The sequence below is a fragment of the Medicago truncatula genome, chromosome 3, assembly GCF_003473485.1.
Source record: "Medicago truncatula cultivar Jemalong A17 chromosome 3, MtrunA17r5.0-ANR, whole genome shotgun sequence".
Lineage (NCBI taxonomy): Eukaryota > Viridiplantae > Streptophyta > Magnoliopsida > Fabales > Fabaceae > Medicago > Medicago truncatula.
This window is the reverse complement of record NC_053044.1, coordinates 10,223,504-10,242,864: the sequence shown is the minus strand read 5'-3', so window position 1 is coordinate 10,242,864 and position 19,361 is coordinate 10,223,504. Positions and strand designations below refer to the sequence as shown.

The following is a 19,361-nucleotide window of genomic DNA, read 5'->3' as shown; positions in this document are numbered from 1 at the left end:
ACATTTCGCCGGATTCAAATTTACAGCGAATAAAAGAATCCACAGTGGAGGCGGATTGGTCACAACTTCCGAGTGAAATTCTGCAACTCATATCCCACAAACTGAACAACACTGAGATCTACCTCATTCGCTTGCGTTCCGTATGTTCCACTTGGCATCGATCTTATTCAATCGCTAACCACCCTCGCAACTATTCTCTTCCAATGTTTCCCAATTCTCGCGACTTCGATTGCTGCCTCTCCAAAAAAAACATCTTTCTCATCAAACCACCAAACCAATTCCCGCGACTTCGCCCTTGGTTGATCAGAATTGGTCCAAATTTAAAGTTGACTTCGAAAAGTCATATGACTCGGTGGACTTACAATAACATGATGCGGTAATGGTAAAAATTAATTTCTGACCCTTTGGAGGAAATGGATTTGTGAATGTGTTGGAACTGCGGTGGCACCCGTCTTGGTGAATGGCAGCCCCACGGAGGAATTTCCTTTGGAGAGGGGGCTTCGTCAAGGGGACCCTCTCTCTCCTTTTTTATTCCTGCTAGCGGCCGAGCAGTTTAATGTATTGATGAAATCACTGGTAGGCGTCGATCTCTTTTGTGGATATCATGTTGGCCGACAGAATGAGGTGCAGTTAACCCATTTGCAGTTCGCGGATGACACCTTGATTATTGGTGAGAAGAGTTGGTTGAATGTGCGGTCTATAAGGGCTGTTTTACTTTCATTTGAGGCAGTATCAGGGCTGAAGGTTAATTTTCACAAAAGTATACTTACGGATGTGAATGTGTCCGACTCGTGATTGACTGAAGCTGCTTTGGTAACGAACTGTCGGACGGGTACGATTCCTTTTATGTATTTGGGATTTCCTATTGGTGGAGATATTTGGAATTGATCATATTTTATATCGTTTGTCTTCTCTTCTGATTTACTTTTTTTCCATCTTCAAGGCATCCACATGTATAATTTCTTATATTACATCTATTTTTAAAAGATGTCTTTTATTTGTGGCGGTCGGGGGGGCGAGGATATTAGGAAAATTGCTTGGGTCAATTGGGACTCGGTTTTTTACCATAGGAGATGAAGGGCTAGGTGTGACGAAGTGACATAAATTTAATTTTTTTATTATTATGGAAGTGGAGTTGGAGGATGCTGGTAGACAAGAAGGGATTTTGGTATCGAGTCTTGAAGGCTAGGTACGGGGATGAAGGAGGTCGTTTGAAGGAGGGGGAATGATTGCTCTTTGTGGTACGGGAGTTGGTTTGATGATAATGTCCGTCGAGTGGTTGGTGGAGGAGGTATACTTATTTTTCGATTGACAACTGGGTGGGAGGTGTTCCCTTTGGGGTTAGATTTCCTCGCCTTTTTGATTTGGCCAAAGATAGATGGGGAATAGTGGAGGAAATGGCGAGGAGAGGATATAAAGATGGGGACGGTGCCTAGGTATGAAGGAGGCGCCTTTTTCCTGGGAGGAGGAGTGTGTTAGGGAGTGTTTTTTTTTCCTGCATGATATTGTTTTGCAGGAACATATACTTGACAGGTGGAAGTAGCTGCTCGATCCCTTTAATGGTTACTCTGTGAAGGGGACTTATGATTTTCTCTCAACGATTGATGGATCTCTTGCAAGGGGCTTGTTCGACAATGTTTGGCATAAACATGTTCCGCTAAAAGTTTCATTATTTGCTTGGCAACTTCAACGCAACCGACTTCCAACGAAAGATAATCTTATGTGGCGCCGTGTGCTTCAACATGATGACAACAGATGTGTTGGATGGTGCGGTAATGAGGAGACTGCATGTCATTTATTTTTAGGTTGTCCTACCTTTGGCAGCGTGTGATCTTATGTTTTGCGGTGGTTAGGCATTACCTTCGTTGCTGCAGCTGCGGTTAGTGAACATCTTCTTCAGTTTGGTCATCTACCAGGGTCACCGCGATTTACATATTTGTTCCTGAAATTTGTAACACCCCGTTTTCCCAACGTGAAAATTTCATTTATTTAATCAGAGTAGTTAACAAAAACGGAATGTCACACTTCTTTTCTTAAAATCATAAACTGAATAAATAACTATTTAAAATTCAATAACAAAATCTTTAATACTTCGCAGCGGAATTTATTCAATAATCAAAACAGTCTTTGGCACGAAGGCCTCTTCATAAATATCTCATAAAAATCCAATCTAAAAACATAGTCGTAAATCTTCAAAAACAATACGTAAGGAATAGAAAAGCAATAACAAAAGATCCCATCCCGTTACGTATCAGAGCACCTAAGACACACGAGAAGGAAAGCTCACACGACATCAACTATTCTTGGTTACCTGTTAGTTACCCATGGTGGGCAAACAGAAGGGGTGAGATTTCACAAACAATAATATTAAGCATATAATTCATCAATTACATTTAACAACATAAACATCATCAATCATATTTAACAACTCATAGACAACATCATGTAATCATCATAATATTCATCATAGATAATAATATATCATAATTCACTTCTTTAATAGTTCATATAAAGAATCACAGCTTTAAACAATTTCATGATTTAACAACTTAACAACTCGACAACTTGATAACTTGACAACTTGACAACTTAACCTCTTGACTATGCAACTTAATCTTCTAATCATGCATGTGGTACCAATCTTTGAGCGTAAATAGGCTCCCAGGGCATCAAGCCCTCAACTTTATTGAGCGTAAAAAGGCTCCCAGGGCATCAAGCCCTCAACTTAATTGAGCAAAGGCTCCAGGGCATCAAGCCCCCAACAATGAAATGTTAATGCATGGACTCGACCTCTTAACATCTTAAATCGACAAACTCTTGTATAATCCAATAATTTGGAACTTCATCATCTTAATCAACTTAGACCGACTCATGCAGCTTAGTTAAATAACAACAGCAACACAGCAGTATACAAAAACAGCATGACATAATAATATCAAATACAAGTCAACAACGTCTCAATTATTCACATATAATTCAAGTAATGCATATACAATTATATCACAATATAACAACATCAAATAATAATCAACATCTTAAAACATCATATATACATATAAAACTTCATCAATCATGGACAATATCGTATTCACAAACATATACATACATATACTAATTCATCAATCATAATTCATGCAATATATATCTAATTATATAACATTATAAATATCAACAAATCATTTTAATCATTATCTAAGGTCTAAGGACAGTTTCTACATCTTTTTAACAAGTTTCCACCGTTTATTCATTAATTCTACAATTTTAACATACTTTTCAATTCCTCAAAAACTCATCCTACATCATGTTAAACCTAACCATTGATTCACGTACTTAATAGAATTGCAAAGTTAGTCTCACCCTTACCTTGGATTGATCGACGAAGAACTATACCGCTTTCTCTTCTTTAAAAGGACATTAAACATAAGAGGGATTATAGCCTTAAGAACACTTTTAATTCCGAAGGGACAGAAAGGAGTAGAAAAAGAAGAAAGACTCGTCAACCCAAGTCAAAAGAGGGAGAAGAGAAGAAAAGCACAGGAAGCATCAACTGTGAATTTCGGTGTGTAGAATGCACTGTGTGAGTTCTCTATTTATAGAGATAATTTACAACTAATAAGTGAGAAACTTTGGAAACAAGTAATGCACCTATTAGATCTAGTAATTAAATATATCAATTGAGTACCAAAATATATTATATTAAGTACAAAAATATATTAGATTGCCTACCAAAATTTCAATATTCTATTCTAATATATATATATATATATATATATATATATATATATATATATATATAAAATATTTCTAGAACAATAATAAATAACAAATATATCTCTATAACATATATATATATATATATATATATATATTTCCACAACAAATCATTTATATATTTTTATAACAAATGACATATATTTCTAAAACGAATCATACATATTTCTATAATAATTAACGTTTATTTCTATAACAAATCACATTTATTTCTGCAACAAATCATATATATTTTTATAATAAATAACGTTTATTTCTATAACAAATCACATTTATTTCTAAAACGAATCATATATATTTATGAACCAAATAACATATATTTTCTAAACCAATTAACATATATTTTCTAAACCAATTAACATATATTTTCTAAACCAATTAACATATATTTTTCTAAAACATATACATATTTCTAAATCAAATAACATATATATTATATTAATAAATATATAACATATATCATAACAAAATATCACTTATCAAAATAAATCATATAAATCACATAAATCATATAAGTATATTCTAAACTCATTTAAAATAATCAAATAATTAGAGAGGGCGTTACAACGATATGTCTTTCGTGTGTCTGGATCATTTGGAAGGAAAGGAACAACCGGGTTATTAATCACAAGGCACTAGATCCACAACAAGTAACAGACAAGGTAAAACTGCTATCTATCTAGTGGTCGAAGTTGGGTCTGATTACTTTCACGTTCAGCTATCATGACTGGTGGCGACATCCTTTATCTTATATGGGACTTTTGCTGTAATTTGTGTATGTTTCTTCTGTTTTATTTCAGAATGTTCTTTGATGAGACATCAGTGACTTGACTTGTACAAAATTTTGGGCGGTTCTCTTTTGCACATCTTTTGCGCGATGAATCACTTATGTTGATTTCATATATTTCATTTTGACTTGTTAAAAAAAAAAAACAACTAATACTAGTGATGTGATGTCGCATATGTGTGCGAGAAAAGGTAGTGAAAAGTTGTACTGCCTTGGGTTGTGAGGAAGTCCTTTGGGCCTAATGTGCAAATAAAAAAGAGACCCTTAATTATGATGTGCAGAATTCACGATATTATAAATATTGATGCAATTATTTAAAGTTGAGGTTGTGCAGACCACACTAGATCCGCCCCTGCGCATGTGTGTAAGTTTGTGTGTGTAGTTCCGATTATAATATAAAGTTCCATACATGTAAGTTATTTCAACATCGGGAATGTTGTTCCATCATGACAAATAAAAATAAAGATTGTAAAATCTTAATATCCATAGTTATAAATCTCCTAGGTACAAAATAGATATTAGATCGATGATTTATCCTCCCATAAGAAGAAAATTTTCTTTATAAAGTAATACATGACTAAAATTTAATGTATTTTCTTTAATCCCAAGGTCTTCAGTCATCTGGCTATTCCAATTAAACCAAACTATTTCACCATCTTCTTTTATAAAAAATACACCCTTGCTTCCTACTCCGATAGGACGCTGAATGCAAGCCAATGGGCCAATGGTAAAAAGCTTAGTCCATGATTCTTTCACACCAACTTCACCTAAAACATATATGTCAAACGTAGGTGTACCGAAATCCCATAAGATCAATGCAATGGAACCACTTAACGCAACCAAGTATAAGGGCCTTGAAAAAACGCTAAATATATCATCTACATCTAAAGGCGGGTCTAAGGGTATGAGTGTTGTAAAGAACACCTCATTGACCAAGTCAAACGACGCCAATGCTCTTTTAGCATCAGGATGGTCAATTAAATGCCACCAATGACATCTTCCATCCAAGTACAACCGCTGACTTTTAACACAATCAAACCCAGAAAAAGAACAACGTATATCACCCAAGTACATATTGATATCAAGTTTTTTCCAAGAATTACTTCTAAGACTATATATCTCCCAAAAGGAATCATTTGATATATCTCCCCACGGCACGTCTTGTAATGATATGCCCAAATCTTCAAAATCTCGGGAACTTGGTAAAAAATAATATAAATATCTAATCAACTTATAATCATCTCTAGCATGGTCATAGCCAAACCCATGAAGAACAGTACCAAACCCTTGATAAGTTGGAACAGCCTCGAGGGGGCTTGGAGGAATAACTTTGAATTCTTTAGTAGCTGGGTTCCAAAATACAGTTCTTTCATTATTTCTATTATTTCTGTTGTAGAGGCAAAGAATTCCGGTAATACTACCAGAATCTAAAATACAGAACCAAGGATCCTCCTCTTGAAAAGGATTTGGCCAATCTAATTTCACCATATTCTCATATCTATCACTTGAAAGTGAAAGCAAATCTCTATCACCAATTTGTAAAAGTAGAGATACATCACCATAGTAATAATGGTGATTAGATATTAAATTTTTGCAGAAGGTACTCATAAAATGATGGTTTTCAAATAAAAGTGTCCATGATTTACGAACACATCTAAATCGTTTTAAAGATTTCAGAGGTAATTTTGATAGAATGGAAAATGCAAGTTCATCATGTATGTAGTTCCTAACCTTTTCACCTGTCGCTGTGAAATATTTTTCCATCTCTGCTTGAAATTGTAATAGGTTCACAATCACAGGGAGATGTGTTGATCCGAGAAATTAGTAAGAAAGAAAAACAGATGAACTCAAGCAAAGTGTATATGATTTGAAGAGCGCTCAATGAAATTGTAAGGGCAGGGAAAACTGACTCTCTTCTTATATTTTGGATTAATATAACCTTAATTGATAATTAATAAAATAGAACCTTAATTGAGAAGTATCCGTAAAAAAACTTCTTAAGAAATCAATTAAAATATACTTTTATAGAATAATATCAAGAGAAAACTTAATTCTTAAGAAAGAAATTAAAATATACTTTTATAGAATAATATCAAGAAAAAACTTAATTCTTAAGAAAGCAATTAAAATATACTTTTATAGAATAATATCAAGAGAAAACTTAATTAAGAAAAGGGTTAATTAAGTAAATGGATCCTATAAATATTTAGAATTTTGTTTTTAGTCCCTATAAAATTTTTCATCAACATTTTTAGTTCCTATAAAATTTTCCATCAGCATTTTTAGTCCCTGTAAAATTTTTCCATCAACATTTTAAGTCCCTAAAATGGTTAAGGAAAATGTCACAGTGACTAAATAGTGTGATTTTATTTTGTAGGGACTAAAAAAAAATTGTGAATATTTATAGGGATTAAAAACTTAATTAACCCTTAAGAAAAAATATCAAATATTTTGATTTTCACTTCCACATATATCTTATCAATTTAAGTGTTTTATTAATTTTGTTTGACAAAAGTATTTTCTTAATTGTCAATTTATTTTTATATTATAAATTCTTTTAAATGTTTTCCTTTTACTTTTTAAAAATTTCAATGCTTTTCTTTAACATCCGTTGATTTTTTAATCATAATAAATACACTGATTTGTTTTTGTATATAGATTCTTTTAACATAAAGTTATGAAATAAAGGTATTTTTCAAAAAAGAAGAGAATAAAGGTATTATGGTTTCCTTGACTAAAAAAAAGGTATTATGATTTCTTTAATTTAGAAATGTCTATATTAAACTGATTTTTTTAATCAAAATAATAAATAACCGATTTCTCTTTGTTGGTCTATATGGCAAAGATGGATTTGGGCTAGAGAAAAGGTAAATAACGTTTTTCAAAATTATCAAGAGTTTAGCGAAGATGTATTTAAAAAAGTGTTTGACGTATTTAAAAAATTGTTGGTCTACATGATAGCGATAACAAAAAATCAAGACAACGATAATATTTTACTATTGAATTGAGATATTACATTGCTAATTAATCTTAATACAATCTCAATAATCCAGAACACAACTCAGAACATTAGACAATTCTCAAACCAAACCTAAATACAATAAAATAAGTTGTCATTTGAGATAGTCCGGTGGTATTGGTCTGAGACCTTGGAGTATAGGTCTCAAGTTCAATTCTTCATCATGTCAATTTTAATGGACTAATTTGGTTTTTTCAAAAGGTTTGACTTGAAATTATATACGAAAAGTTTATGCACTTATATCAACTAGAAGCTAGCATATACAATATATTATTTACGATATATTACTTTAAGTCAACTTCACAAGTTTGGTCTGATGTGAAAAAGACAAGTCTTGATTCTTAAAGTTTATGGGTTCGAGCCTGCCACTTCTCTTGTAAAAGTAAATGTAAATATTTTTATGAGTTTTTTTAAGCGATGAGATCTTCTATGCTTCTATGCATTGGATGAGACATCATCCTTCCACTTTAAATTTTGTTTATAAAGGAAATGGTTCACACCAAAACAAGTTTATGAAGATTAAGAATTATGTATTATGTTTTTTTTATTATCTGGCCTAACCCTCTTATAAAATTTGCTTCTAATGTGAGGGACTCACTCTTTATAAATACTATTGAGTTTAATGTGTGGATAAAAATGAAGGGCTGTCTGATGGATTGGTTTTGATACCATATTTAATTTTGTTTTTCTTTCTTATATTTGACTCCTTGTAAAACCATTTTATAAGGTGATTATTGTTGCTCTTCATAAATTTATTTTAAACCATGCCCCTTTTTGCGAGACTAATATAGGCATTATCTCTGATGGATAGGCTCAGTGACGAATCTTGAAATATTTTATGGGGGGTGCGAGAAATGTATGAAATATATATTAAATTTTGTGAAGGAAATATCACAATTGTTAACTGGTCCAGTGGTTTATTTTGCTTGATTGCAAAGTACGGGATGCGGGTTCAAATCCACATAGAAGCTTTTTTTTGAACAAAATAGTAAAAATATAACATAAATAAAAGAAAGAGGATGGAAGGGTCGAACCCGCAACCTACGCAAGAAAAACAAACATCATCTGCAGGTTCCTATGAAGATCCGCCACTGAAGGCTCATGGTTCTCTAACCAAAATATAATCAATAAATAAAGCAGTAATGCTTATGGTTCCTGACAAAAATATAAACAAACTCATAGATAATTGTTCATAAAAATACCATGAACTCTTCAATTTTTTGTTAATCGCTAGCAAATAACTAAAGCAAACTATTTCCTCGACATCGCTTTCGGACATGCTCCCGATCAAATATCATGCATAAACAAGAACAAAATTTGGAGGCAATGAGAGAAGGTGTCAATATTTTTATTTTTTTTTAAACTGATGCAAAAGCATCAAACCATTAGATTAACAAAAAAAAAAGAGTACAAAAAAGAAAAGGGGGACTATACCAAAATCTTTTCAAAAGGTAGTAAATCTAAATTTTGGCATACCCAACCTATTCCTATTGTACTCTCCTCTAATGAAGTCAGACAAACTATCAGACCAAAACAAGTCAGGTGAAGCCAATGCAAGACCACTATTAGCAAGGTTGTCCGCACAAACATTGCCCTCCCTATAGATATGAGACACCACAAATTTCATCTGCCTGATTCTAACTAAGCAATTGAGCCACCTATTTCTTAAAACCCAAGGAACCAAGGAAATAGATTTAAAAGCCAAAATAATCAATTGTGAGTCTGTTTCCAACCAAAAATTCAAGAAACCATTAATGTGAGCAATCTCAATGGCAATCATAATAGCTACTAGTTCAGCAAATAGAGCATCATGCTCCCCCAGATATTGAGTGAAACAACCAGTACATATGCTATCAAAGTTTCTGAAGATGCCTCCTATAGCTGCTCTATTAGGGTAATTTGTAGCTGCACCATCAGTGTTGGCTTTAATCCAAGATGACAAGGGAGGTGTCCAAATTACTTCTTTGATGATGGGAGCCCTGGGGGGTTTAATGTTAACTTTAAAAGCTTTGAGTATCCTGAATTCCTGCATGTCCCTGAAGGTGAGAAAAACACAAGAAGGGTTGTTGAATTGTGTTTGCTTTTTCTTAATCTTTCTCCTATCTGAAACAAGCAGATAGAATTCTACTTCTGAAGAGATGTTCAGAACTAAATGCAGCGGATAAAAATAGAGAGAAAGAGAGAAGGGAGACACAAGCAATTTATACAGGTTCCTTCCACAAGCCGGAAGTCAGTCCTGTCCCTCTTGCACTTCCAAGAGGAGTTCACTATGTAATATCTGATTACAAATGCTCACTACTAAACTTAGTAAGAGACTTCAAATTGCTCAAGCACAACTGCAAGAGACTTCCTATGCTCCTGAACACAATCAAGAGACTTCTATTGCTCAAGCACAACTGCAAGAGACTTCTTAATTCAAACAAAATTACAAAGAAAATTGTTTGAAGTTGAACACTTGATATACAATTTGTGGTGTTCACAATACAAATCAGATACAGACTCTTAAAGACTCTAGAATTCCTAAGATGCAAGCTTTGTTAAGAAATTCTAAGTGATTGGAGTGGAGAACAAATTCAATAGAGTTTTTGCTTAGCTGATGCGTATATTGTTCTTATGAAACTCTGTGTCTTTAGTCCCTTATATAGAGGTCTGAGAGAGACGTTGAATTTGCCAGCACATCCAAAAAAAAGAGTCGTTTGAAGCTTTGATAATTCACCATTGATCCTTTGCCTGATATGGTTATTGTCCTATGAAGGATCAATTTTAAATGTGTTCCCAATGTGTATGAACATTGTTTGCAGGCAGAGATGTTATTCTTGTCTTGTAGCAGAGACAAAAACAGAGTAGTGCAGATAGTGGTTATACACTTCGTACAAACGCACTATGTCAACGCTCCTTGAGGAATAAGCATCCAATGCTTTTCAAAATAGTCGTTGTTAACTTTCCAAGTCTTCTGCAATTTTCTGGCGAGCTTGAATCCTTGAAACAACTTTTGAAGCTTTAGGTTGATCTTCTGATGATCTGCAGCTTCTGGTGAACTTGCTTCTGATGACGTCAACACTTCAGAAGCACTTTGTCTTCAGAAGCACTTCAAACTTTAGACGCAGTTTTCTTCAGACGCTTTAAGCTTCCCTTTATGTTGATGTATAAGGAGCAGTGACTTCATGCACAATGCCATTGTCTTCACAAAACTTCTCAAACACCTTTGAGGTATACTCACCACCACCATCAGTTCTTAAAATCTTAATGGATTTACAACTTTGCTTTTCAACTAAGATTTTAAACTTCTGGAACATATCAAATGCTTCACTTTTGGCCTTAATCAAATATAACCAGAGTTTTCTGCTAAACTCATCAACAAAACTGATGAAATACTTGTTTTCCCCTAATGAAGGAACCTCTAAAGGACCACACACATCTGAATATACAACATTAAGCAGCTCCTTTGATCTACTTGTTGCACTTGAACTGAATGCACTTCTAGGTTGCTTGCCCAACAAGCAAGTATCACAAACTCTGTTAGGTATCTCAATTTTAGGTACTCCCAGAATCATTTCTTTATCAACCAATTGATTAAGACCTCTAAAATTGAGATGACCAAATCTATAGTGCCATAACTAGTTATCTTCATCTTTTACCATAGCAGATAAACAGTTCAACTCTACAGCTTTCATATTGGTCTGAAAAGTTCTATTCTTTGCAAGAGGAGTTTTCAATACTAACCTTTGATGATTACCAAACAACTTAAAGGTGTTGTCCTTCATAGTAACTCAGTATCCTTTTTGAATGAATTGACCTACGCTCAGCAAGTTGCACTGCATTCTAGGAACATAGAGAACTTCTTCAATTATTGCCACTTTCCCATTCTTCCCTTCAATAGCAATATTCCCCATTTCTTCTGCAACCAAGACTCTATGATTTGTAAGCTTCACCATTGTATATCTTCCAGGATCCACTTCTCTTAACCATGTCTTGTTTCATGTCATGTGATTAGAACAACCAATATCTAAGAACCAACTTTCTGAATTGCAGCTCTCAGTACTGGTTGTTGTAACCATCATCAATAATGAATCATCTGAATCATCTTATGCAACTTTAGCTTCCTCTTCATCATTCTTTGATTGTTTTCCTTTACCAGGCTAACATTCTGAAGCATAGTGTCCAAATTTCTCACATTTGAAACACTGAATCTTCTTCTTATCAATTTTCTTTCTTTGATTAGAATTTTCCTTCTTTGAAGATTCACCTTTTTCAAATCCATTGTTCTTGCCTTTAGACCAGTTTCCTCCCGTAGCGTTTTTTTCCCTTTCTTGAAGTTCTTCCTATCATTATCATCCTTCTTGATAGTTTGAACTTGTAGGGCTTTTTGAATTGATCTTTCACTGCTTCTTTCAGTTACCATCAATTCATGTGCTTCCAATGAACTCTGCAATTCCTCAATCTTCAATGTCTTCACATCCTTTGATTCTTGAATTGCTACCACAATGAAATTAAACCTTGAAGATAGAGTCCTCATAATCTTTTCAACTATATGTTGATCAGTGATAGCTTCACTACAAGCCTTCATCTGATTCACAAGATTGATGAGTTTAGAGATGTATTCAGAAATCTTCTGATCATCTTCCATTTGCACCAGCTCAAATTTCCTTCTCAGTGATTGAAGCTTAATCAACTTCACTTTATCACCACCTTCATGATACTTTGAAAGAATGTCCCATGCTTCCTTTGATCTAACTGTTTTTGAGATTCTTTCAAAGTTTCCTTCATCAAGACTTTGTTGAATCAAGAACAGAGCCTTGCAATCTTTCTTCTTCAATTCCTTGTGTGCGTTCCTTTGCACCTCAGTGGCATTCATAGCTAATTCATCTACACCATTCTGCATAATTTCCAACAGATCTTGTGCTCCAAATAGATTCTTCATCACTGCACTCCATCTTTCCCAATTGCGTGCTTCAAGAATTGAAAGATGTGTGTTGAAACTGCTGCTACCATTCATGGTGTTTCCTTCAACGTTTCTTCCTTCAAATTGCATGATTGAAGATCTTGATAACCCCTTAGAACGAAACCAAAGGCTCTTGATGCCAATTTGATAGCGCAACACTAAAGCTTGTTCAACAAGCAATGAAACCAGAAGCAATTTTGTAGTTTCTAGGGTCTGTAGATTTATGAATTATAGAGAGAATGAGAGAAGAAAAAGATTAAGAGAATGAAGAAAATAGTTGTTATTATTGATTCTCATGAAAATATACAAAGGAGGCAGCTTATATACAATGTCTAGCTAAGTTTCTTGAAGCACAAGCAATGTTACAAACTCTAGATCTTATTTGCTAACCTCTAACAAACTTGTAACAAACTTCATAACAAACTAAAAACAAAATGTGATTAATCACTAATTGTGATTATCACTAAAACTAAACTTGAATTAAAACAAACTAACACTTTATCCACACTAGATGCACAAGACATACACTAGATACAATACTTATGCCGCAACAGATGGAACCTCTTCTAACAATAGCATCCAAAGTTCCATCTATCTCTTGACTTGCCCTGTTAAATCACAATCTGCAACATTCCCCAATCAAAATTCTGCAGCATTCTTCAATTACTTTAGTAAAAATGTTATACAAGTCCGGCATTTGGTTCATGTATCTCGATCCAGTTTATGAGTTCACATCTGATGATGAACCCTGTCAGAAATTTTGCAAGAGATTCCTGCCCAAGCATTATCAGTTCAAAGTTTTTTTTTTTAAGATCAGTTCAAAGTTATTAAATAGATAAAAATATAACAACTTAATGCAGTAAAGATATTTTTCCAATATTAATGCATCATGCACACACTAGCAGCAGACCACGTCCATTCTGTCACTTCAAAACATTACCAGACCGTGACCATGGCTATTTTCTTACGCTAAAACCTGTCCTTACTTCTTAGGGCATATGCTTGGTATAAGTTATAAGCCTCGTCTATTTGATTCAGAACTTGACCGAGAAAAATTTCTTAAACTATTTTGATTTGCTCTAACTGCATAAGCTAGTTGAAATATCAAAACAAATTCAATTAACATGCAAAAGCAACAGTTATAAAAACGGTTACATACTCTACATACTTTTAACTAAGCTCTATTTTCAATCCACCACTGTAGTATATAACACCATTCTACAGATATATCACAAGGAAAATCAATAGCAAGAGCAAATGTCCATTTTTAAAACACAGTTTAATCTGTATTTAAATTCAATAGCATGACTAATTGCGAAAGCTTAAGTACACGAGTACTAAGGAAAATTTTAGTAGGCCTCCTATTTGAAATGTTCATGTTAGGCACAGGGCCCAATTTAATTTAATTTAACTGTGTATTTTTTAAGAGAATAAGGGAGGAATGTGTTAGATTCACTTGTTTTTATGTTGTTTTGGTTGAGAGAGGCTAGGCTCTCCAATTCCTAGAGGTTGTGTTATTTACTGGCAGTTATTGTATTTCTTGCTGTTCTTGTAAGCAACTCTGCAGAATGTTATTCTCAGAAGGTTATTGATTAAAATATATAAGTTATGTTCGTTAGACACTCTCCCTCGTTTACCTGCAAAGTTCCAAATCAATCAGAAAAAATTTAAACGGTGATAGCAGGAAGCAAATTAGTATTTCTTAGCATTCTAACTTCAACCAATGGCAACAGTAATGGAACTTACGACGTCATAAAATATATCACATGATTATTATGCTAAGTTCAATTAACTATTTAATATACAACTAAAATTATGCCTATAAGTTCCTTCATTTAACTTTATTTTAGAAGCTTCTTCATTTAACAGTAATTTGAACTTAGAAGTCAGAATTATTATCATAATTACAGCTGTATATGAAAAAGTTAAATTAAGGAGCTTAAAAAGAAAATAGAAGTCCAAATACCAATTTCAACATATCCAAATGTATTAATTAGAAAGAACTCAGTCAAAATGTAAGATCATTTGAAATATTCCTATTTCTATAAGTTTACTAATAACAATTATCCAATCTAACAAAGCATAAAAACTCAGTATCACTATCACAATATAAACCTTTCACGCAGGAGAGTGTACTCTGTTATTTCTGCAGCCCAACGATCCAGTCCGAAGGTGACCAGAATAACTTGAAGTAATCAGGATAACCAGACAAAGGTGAAACCCGACCTTGATCCAAGTGAAAAATACGCATTCCAGACTCCATGGAATCAAGCATTCCGGACTCCATGGAATAAAGCCCGTGGGAAGCATAATCCCTACTATAGATGACACAATTCCCATTTGCAACACACAACTCTGAAGCAGATGCAGAGAACGAACAGTCTTCCCCCAAAAACAAAACCCTATCCCCTAAATTGGTCAACTTGACCCACTTCTTCTCCTTCTCATCAAGCCTGAATACATCAATACTTACATCATCGTCACCGGCATCAATTCCATTGCAATCCACCAGCAACAACTCATGTTCACTCTTCACCAAGAATTTAATGTAGCCACCAAACACCGCGTTGGCCAGCAAGTGGACGCTGGAATCTGGTCCAATCATCACAGTGTGCCCATTGTTGTCTGCCACACAAGGCCGCCCTTTAAAAATGCACATGTCTCCCAACAAAGATGTTGACATGGTGGGAATCCTCGTCCAACCATCGGCCCCACAACCGAGCACCATCGGCACCCCAAACGGCACCCCAGCAGAGCAGTTGTCTGTGCGGAAAGCAAGAGATTGCCTTCCCTGACACGTCGCAACAACAACAACCTTTTCCAAATGGATATACCGATTATTTTGAAGCAAGTCAGTGTCGTGGATGTATAACTCTTCTCCAAGATCGAACACGGGGAGTTGGTTGAAGTCAAGCACATGGTAAGGGAAATTGAAAGGTGGTTGGTGAATTGAGAGGGGATGCCAGAGTTGGGTTTTACCGTTTAAATTTGGACCGATTCTGATCAAACAGGAGGTATGAGTTTGTTGTTGGTGATGGTGAGGGGTTATGGGTGGTTTGATGAGAAAGATGTTGTGTTTATAGAGGATAGTTTGGGATGGACGATAGATTTCTTTAGAGTAGGGGAATATCGGAAGCTTCAAGGGTGAATGGTTGTGAGGGTAGTTGGGAATGGAAGATCGCCATGAAGAACAAACCGAACGAAAGCGAATAATGTAGATTTCACTGAAATTGAGTTTTTCAGAAATTAATTGAAGAAGTTCGTTTGGAAGGCGAGACCAATCTGCCATGGATGGCGATGGCGATCTTGTCAGCTCTCTCTTTCTGTGTGTACTCAGTTCTGCAGTAACAAAATTCGATTATGATTAAATTGATTTTGTCTAAAAGTGAATTGAATTATGAATTAATTCTATAATCAGAAGCTACAATTTCTAGCTTAAAGTTAGATCAATCATAGAGGGAAAATCAATTGTAATATATGAAGCACGGACACTCCTCAGATTATGCCTGACCACTTGTCGTGTCTAGTGTCCGTGTCTATATATGTGCAAGTATCCGTGGTTCATATAGATTCAAATAAAGAGCAACCAAAAATTTGAAGTTCAATTCTACATCTATATAATAAATTTTAACTTCTACAAAAGGTGAAACCAAACATTCTCTTTTGTTCAATTAATGTGAAATTGATAAATAAGCTACTCGAGCTTTATGATCGGAGATTAAAGGATTCGAGGACTAAAAGGGAATTTGAACTTGAAAGAAAGAGAGAAGGAACCTGAGAGTGATGATCGAGGAAGAAAATGGATTGTTCCGAAACGGAGATACCAACGGTGGTGGAAATGGAATTGCGCTATTCGTTTGGTGATTCTGTAACTGTAACGTTCTTCCATTGTTTTTGTCCCATTGGTCTTTATTTTTAAATGAATTCCGTTTTTTTTATTGCGTTAATTTTTTAAAATTATTAACGGTGTTTTTTATAAATTTTTTATTTTGATTAAAACTAAAAATATAAATATTTGTTGTTTTCAAGATATAACTAAATAAACTAATCATGATTATTTATTTCAATGACACCAACAATATAACCTTTTATTAATTTTGTGAAAAAGGTTGTGTGTGAGATCTATGTAAGACAACAAGTCACTCTTGTTGAATCTGAATCTTACTTGTTATGCAAAGGTACAAATCGTATGACTGCTTTGTTTATGCACAATCTTATAGAAATGTTTGATGTTATTACTACAACACTATTTTTTTGGATTTAAATGGGAGATTGTTGGAACTTTAGATGGAATTAGTAGGAAATTGAAGAGTAAACACAAGTCTTTAGATTTTGAACTAGTGTGTGAATTGAAAAAATAGTTGAAGTCTCGCATTGAAAAATTAACACAATAATAGTGCTTATATTGGGAAGAGTGAGACTCTAACGGTGTGCCCTTGTGAGAATAATCTTTGGACGAAAATCCTCAATTATTCTCTAATTATTATTAATGTTGACGTCGTGTTCGATGTTTGTGGCTGAGCTTTATAGGTAATAGATTTTTGGGTTAAATATGTTTTTGGTCCCTATAAATATATTAACTTTTTGTTTTAGTCCCTCTAAAATTTTCCTTTAACTTTTAGTCCTTATAAAATTTTCAATCACTACTTTTGGTCCCTGTTTAATTTTTGTATTTTTTAATGAACTTGAGCAAAAATGTGTAGAATATTGTAAAAATCTCTAAAAAAAAATAGAATATTTTAACAAAACATAAATTAAATATGAATTTTTAACTGCCAAAAACATAAAAATTAATATTTAATTTATGTTTTGTTAAAAAATTCTATATTTTTTTTGGAGATATTCTTATAATATTATAAATTTTTCTGCAAAATTTTATTCAAAAATATGAATTATACATATGAGTTTACTTTAAAAGAGGGACAAAAAATGAAGATAGAAAAATTTTGGCGGACTAAAAGTTGAAGAAATTTTTTAGAAAGATTAAAACAAAATGTTAACATAGTTATAGGGATCAAAAACATATTTAACCCTAGATTTTTTATGCTTGCAATTTGTTATGTGCTAAATAATGAAAACATTTAGGTATCCTCATCTCGGTTATCACTGTCCATATATAAGACACTTGTGATCAGGGGCGAAGCCACTCACAACACTGTGAGGGCTCGTGCCTGCACTACTTATTTGAACAACCATTTCTTGTGACAACCTTTTAGACAACTAAATTATACAAAGAAAGTTAGGCAGTGACACAAAAATCAAAGCAATAGAGAGAGAAAGTAAAATGATAATGTGAATATGAGAGAGAAAGTTATCACAAAAATTGATAAAAAGTGGTTGTTTAAATACCATTTCTCAATTTGAAATGCAATCATATATATATAACATACTAATAACAATTGTGTAGTTCTTTTAAAAAAAAATTAACAATTGTGTAGTTGAAACTTTAATGGGTTTGTTTACATAAAAAAGATCTCACCTCTTTAATATTTTCCCCTCACATTTCACAATTACTTGATGACAATCATAATTAAATTTAGAATGCATACTCTGTATCAAAATATTTTTATAATTGCAATTTGATTTTACCGGCTAAATAAGTTTTTCGCCCTCATAAATAAATCAAAATTTGATTTTAATCTCTACAAAATAAAAATTATATGTTTTCATCCTCACAAAATGGATATAATTTTGACATGTTCTTGACATCTTTTTGAACTTATTATGAACACATAAATGTTAAAAATAATAATTAGGCATAAGATTGACACATTTTGAATATAAAAGAGTCGTAATCTTGACATTCATATATACTTAAGTTGTCCATCAAATGTAACACCCCGTTACCCAAAAGTAATTAAATATAAAATATTCATCAGTAATTCACAAACGGGCATGCTACACTACATTTCAAAATTTCTTAAATAGCATATGAAACTATTTAATTAAACATAATTCATAACTTCAATAATTATGCAGCGGAATATTTGCATTTTAAATAGCAACAACAACAACGGTTAAATTCTCCAAAACAATATCTTGGCATAAAGCCTTAACAACATAATTCATCCATCTTAGGGCCACAACATCCAGTTCCAAAATAAGATACATAGGAAAGAAAACAATAAAAAGAATATTTCTCATCCCACGTATCAGAGCCCTAGACACGACACTTGAGCCACCACCGACTACTCCGGATCACCTGCAAGTTATCCATAGGAAGGGCAACATTTTCAAGCAGAAGGGGTGAGCTTCACAACAATAAAATATAGATATTAAAATCTTCAATTGAATCTAACACCCTAAAACATCAAATCATCTTGCAATTATAATTACATAATTCACAAGCAACAACTGTATCACCATCAAATCAATCCATCATAATATGTGTATAAATGTATACTCATCAAACAACATCATCATCATCATCAATATAACAACCACAACCAACAATAAAGACTCATGCATGACATAACGACACCACTAAGACTCCTCAAATATGCAATTATGCATGTGGTACCAATCAGGACCGAAGCCCTCACCGCTTTTGAATGGTTAAAGCATTCATCAGGACCGAAGCCCTCACCGCTGTGAACAACTAGTGCTCCAGGACATGAGTCCTCTCCGCTGTTTATGCATATGCAATGGACCCACTCGTGTATATCTACATACAACTAGACCATGCATACATTCTCCATATGACTCCAAATTATACAACATGTATGGTTCAATAAATAAATCATACTTCACAGCCATCAACAACCAGTAATCCAGTAATCTAGAATAATGCATAATTAAATATAACTATGCTCAAAACAACAACACCAAGCACTACCATTCAT

The 19,361-nt window shown here is 33.6% G+C and overlaps 2 protein-coding genes across 3 annotated transcripts; both read right to left on the bottom strand.

Annotated features, from left to right (window-relative positions):
- Positions 1-5,089: 5,089 nt before the first annotated feature.
- LOC120579491 (F-box protein CPR1) lies at positions 5,090-6,322 on the bottom strand. The gene has a single exon (XM_039831886.1). The coding sequence runs from the start codon at positions 6,320-6,322 to the stop codon at positions 5,090-5,092; it is 1,233 nt and encodes a 410-aa protein (XP_039687820.1).
- Positions 6,323-12,786: 6,464 nt separating this feature from the next.
- On the bottom strand, positions 12,787-16,412 carry LOC112419917 (F-box protein SKIP23). 2 transcript variants are annotated; one of them, XM_039832455.1, is made up of 3 exons: positions 16,294-16,412; positions 14,635-15,858; positions 12,787-14,156 (listed from the first exon to the last, which is right to left on the bottom strand). In XM_039832455.1, the coding sequence occupies exons 1-2, from the start codon at positions 16,406-16,408 to the stop codon at positions 14,660-14,662; spliced, it is 1,314 nt and encodes a 437-aa protein (XP_039688389.1). In that variant the 5' UTR covers positions 16,409-16,412; the 3' UTR covers positions 12,787-14,156; positions 14,635-14,659. The 2 variants fall into 2 exon arrangements, with proteins under 2 accessions (XP_039688389.1, XP_024633904.1); XM_024778136.2 differs by having other exon boundaries at positions 12,787-13,292.
- Between the last annotated feature and the right edge of the window lie 2,949 nt (positions 16,413-19,361).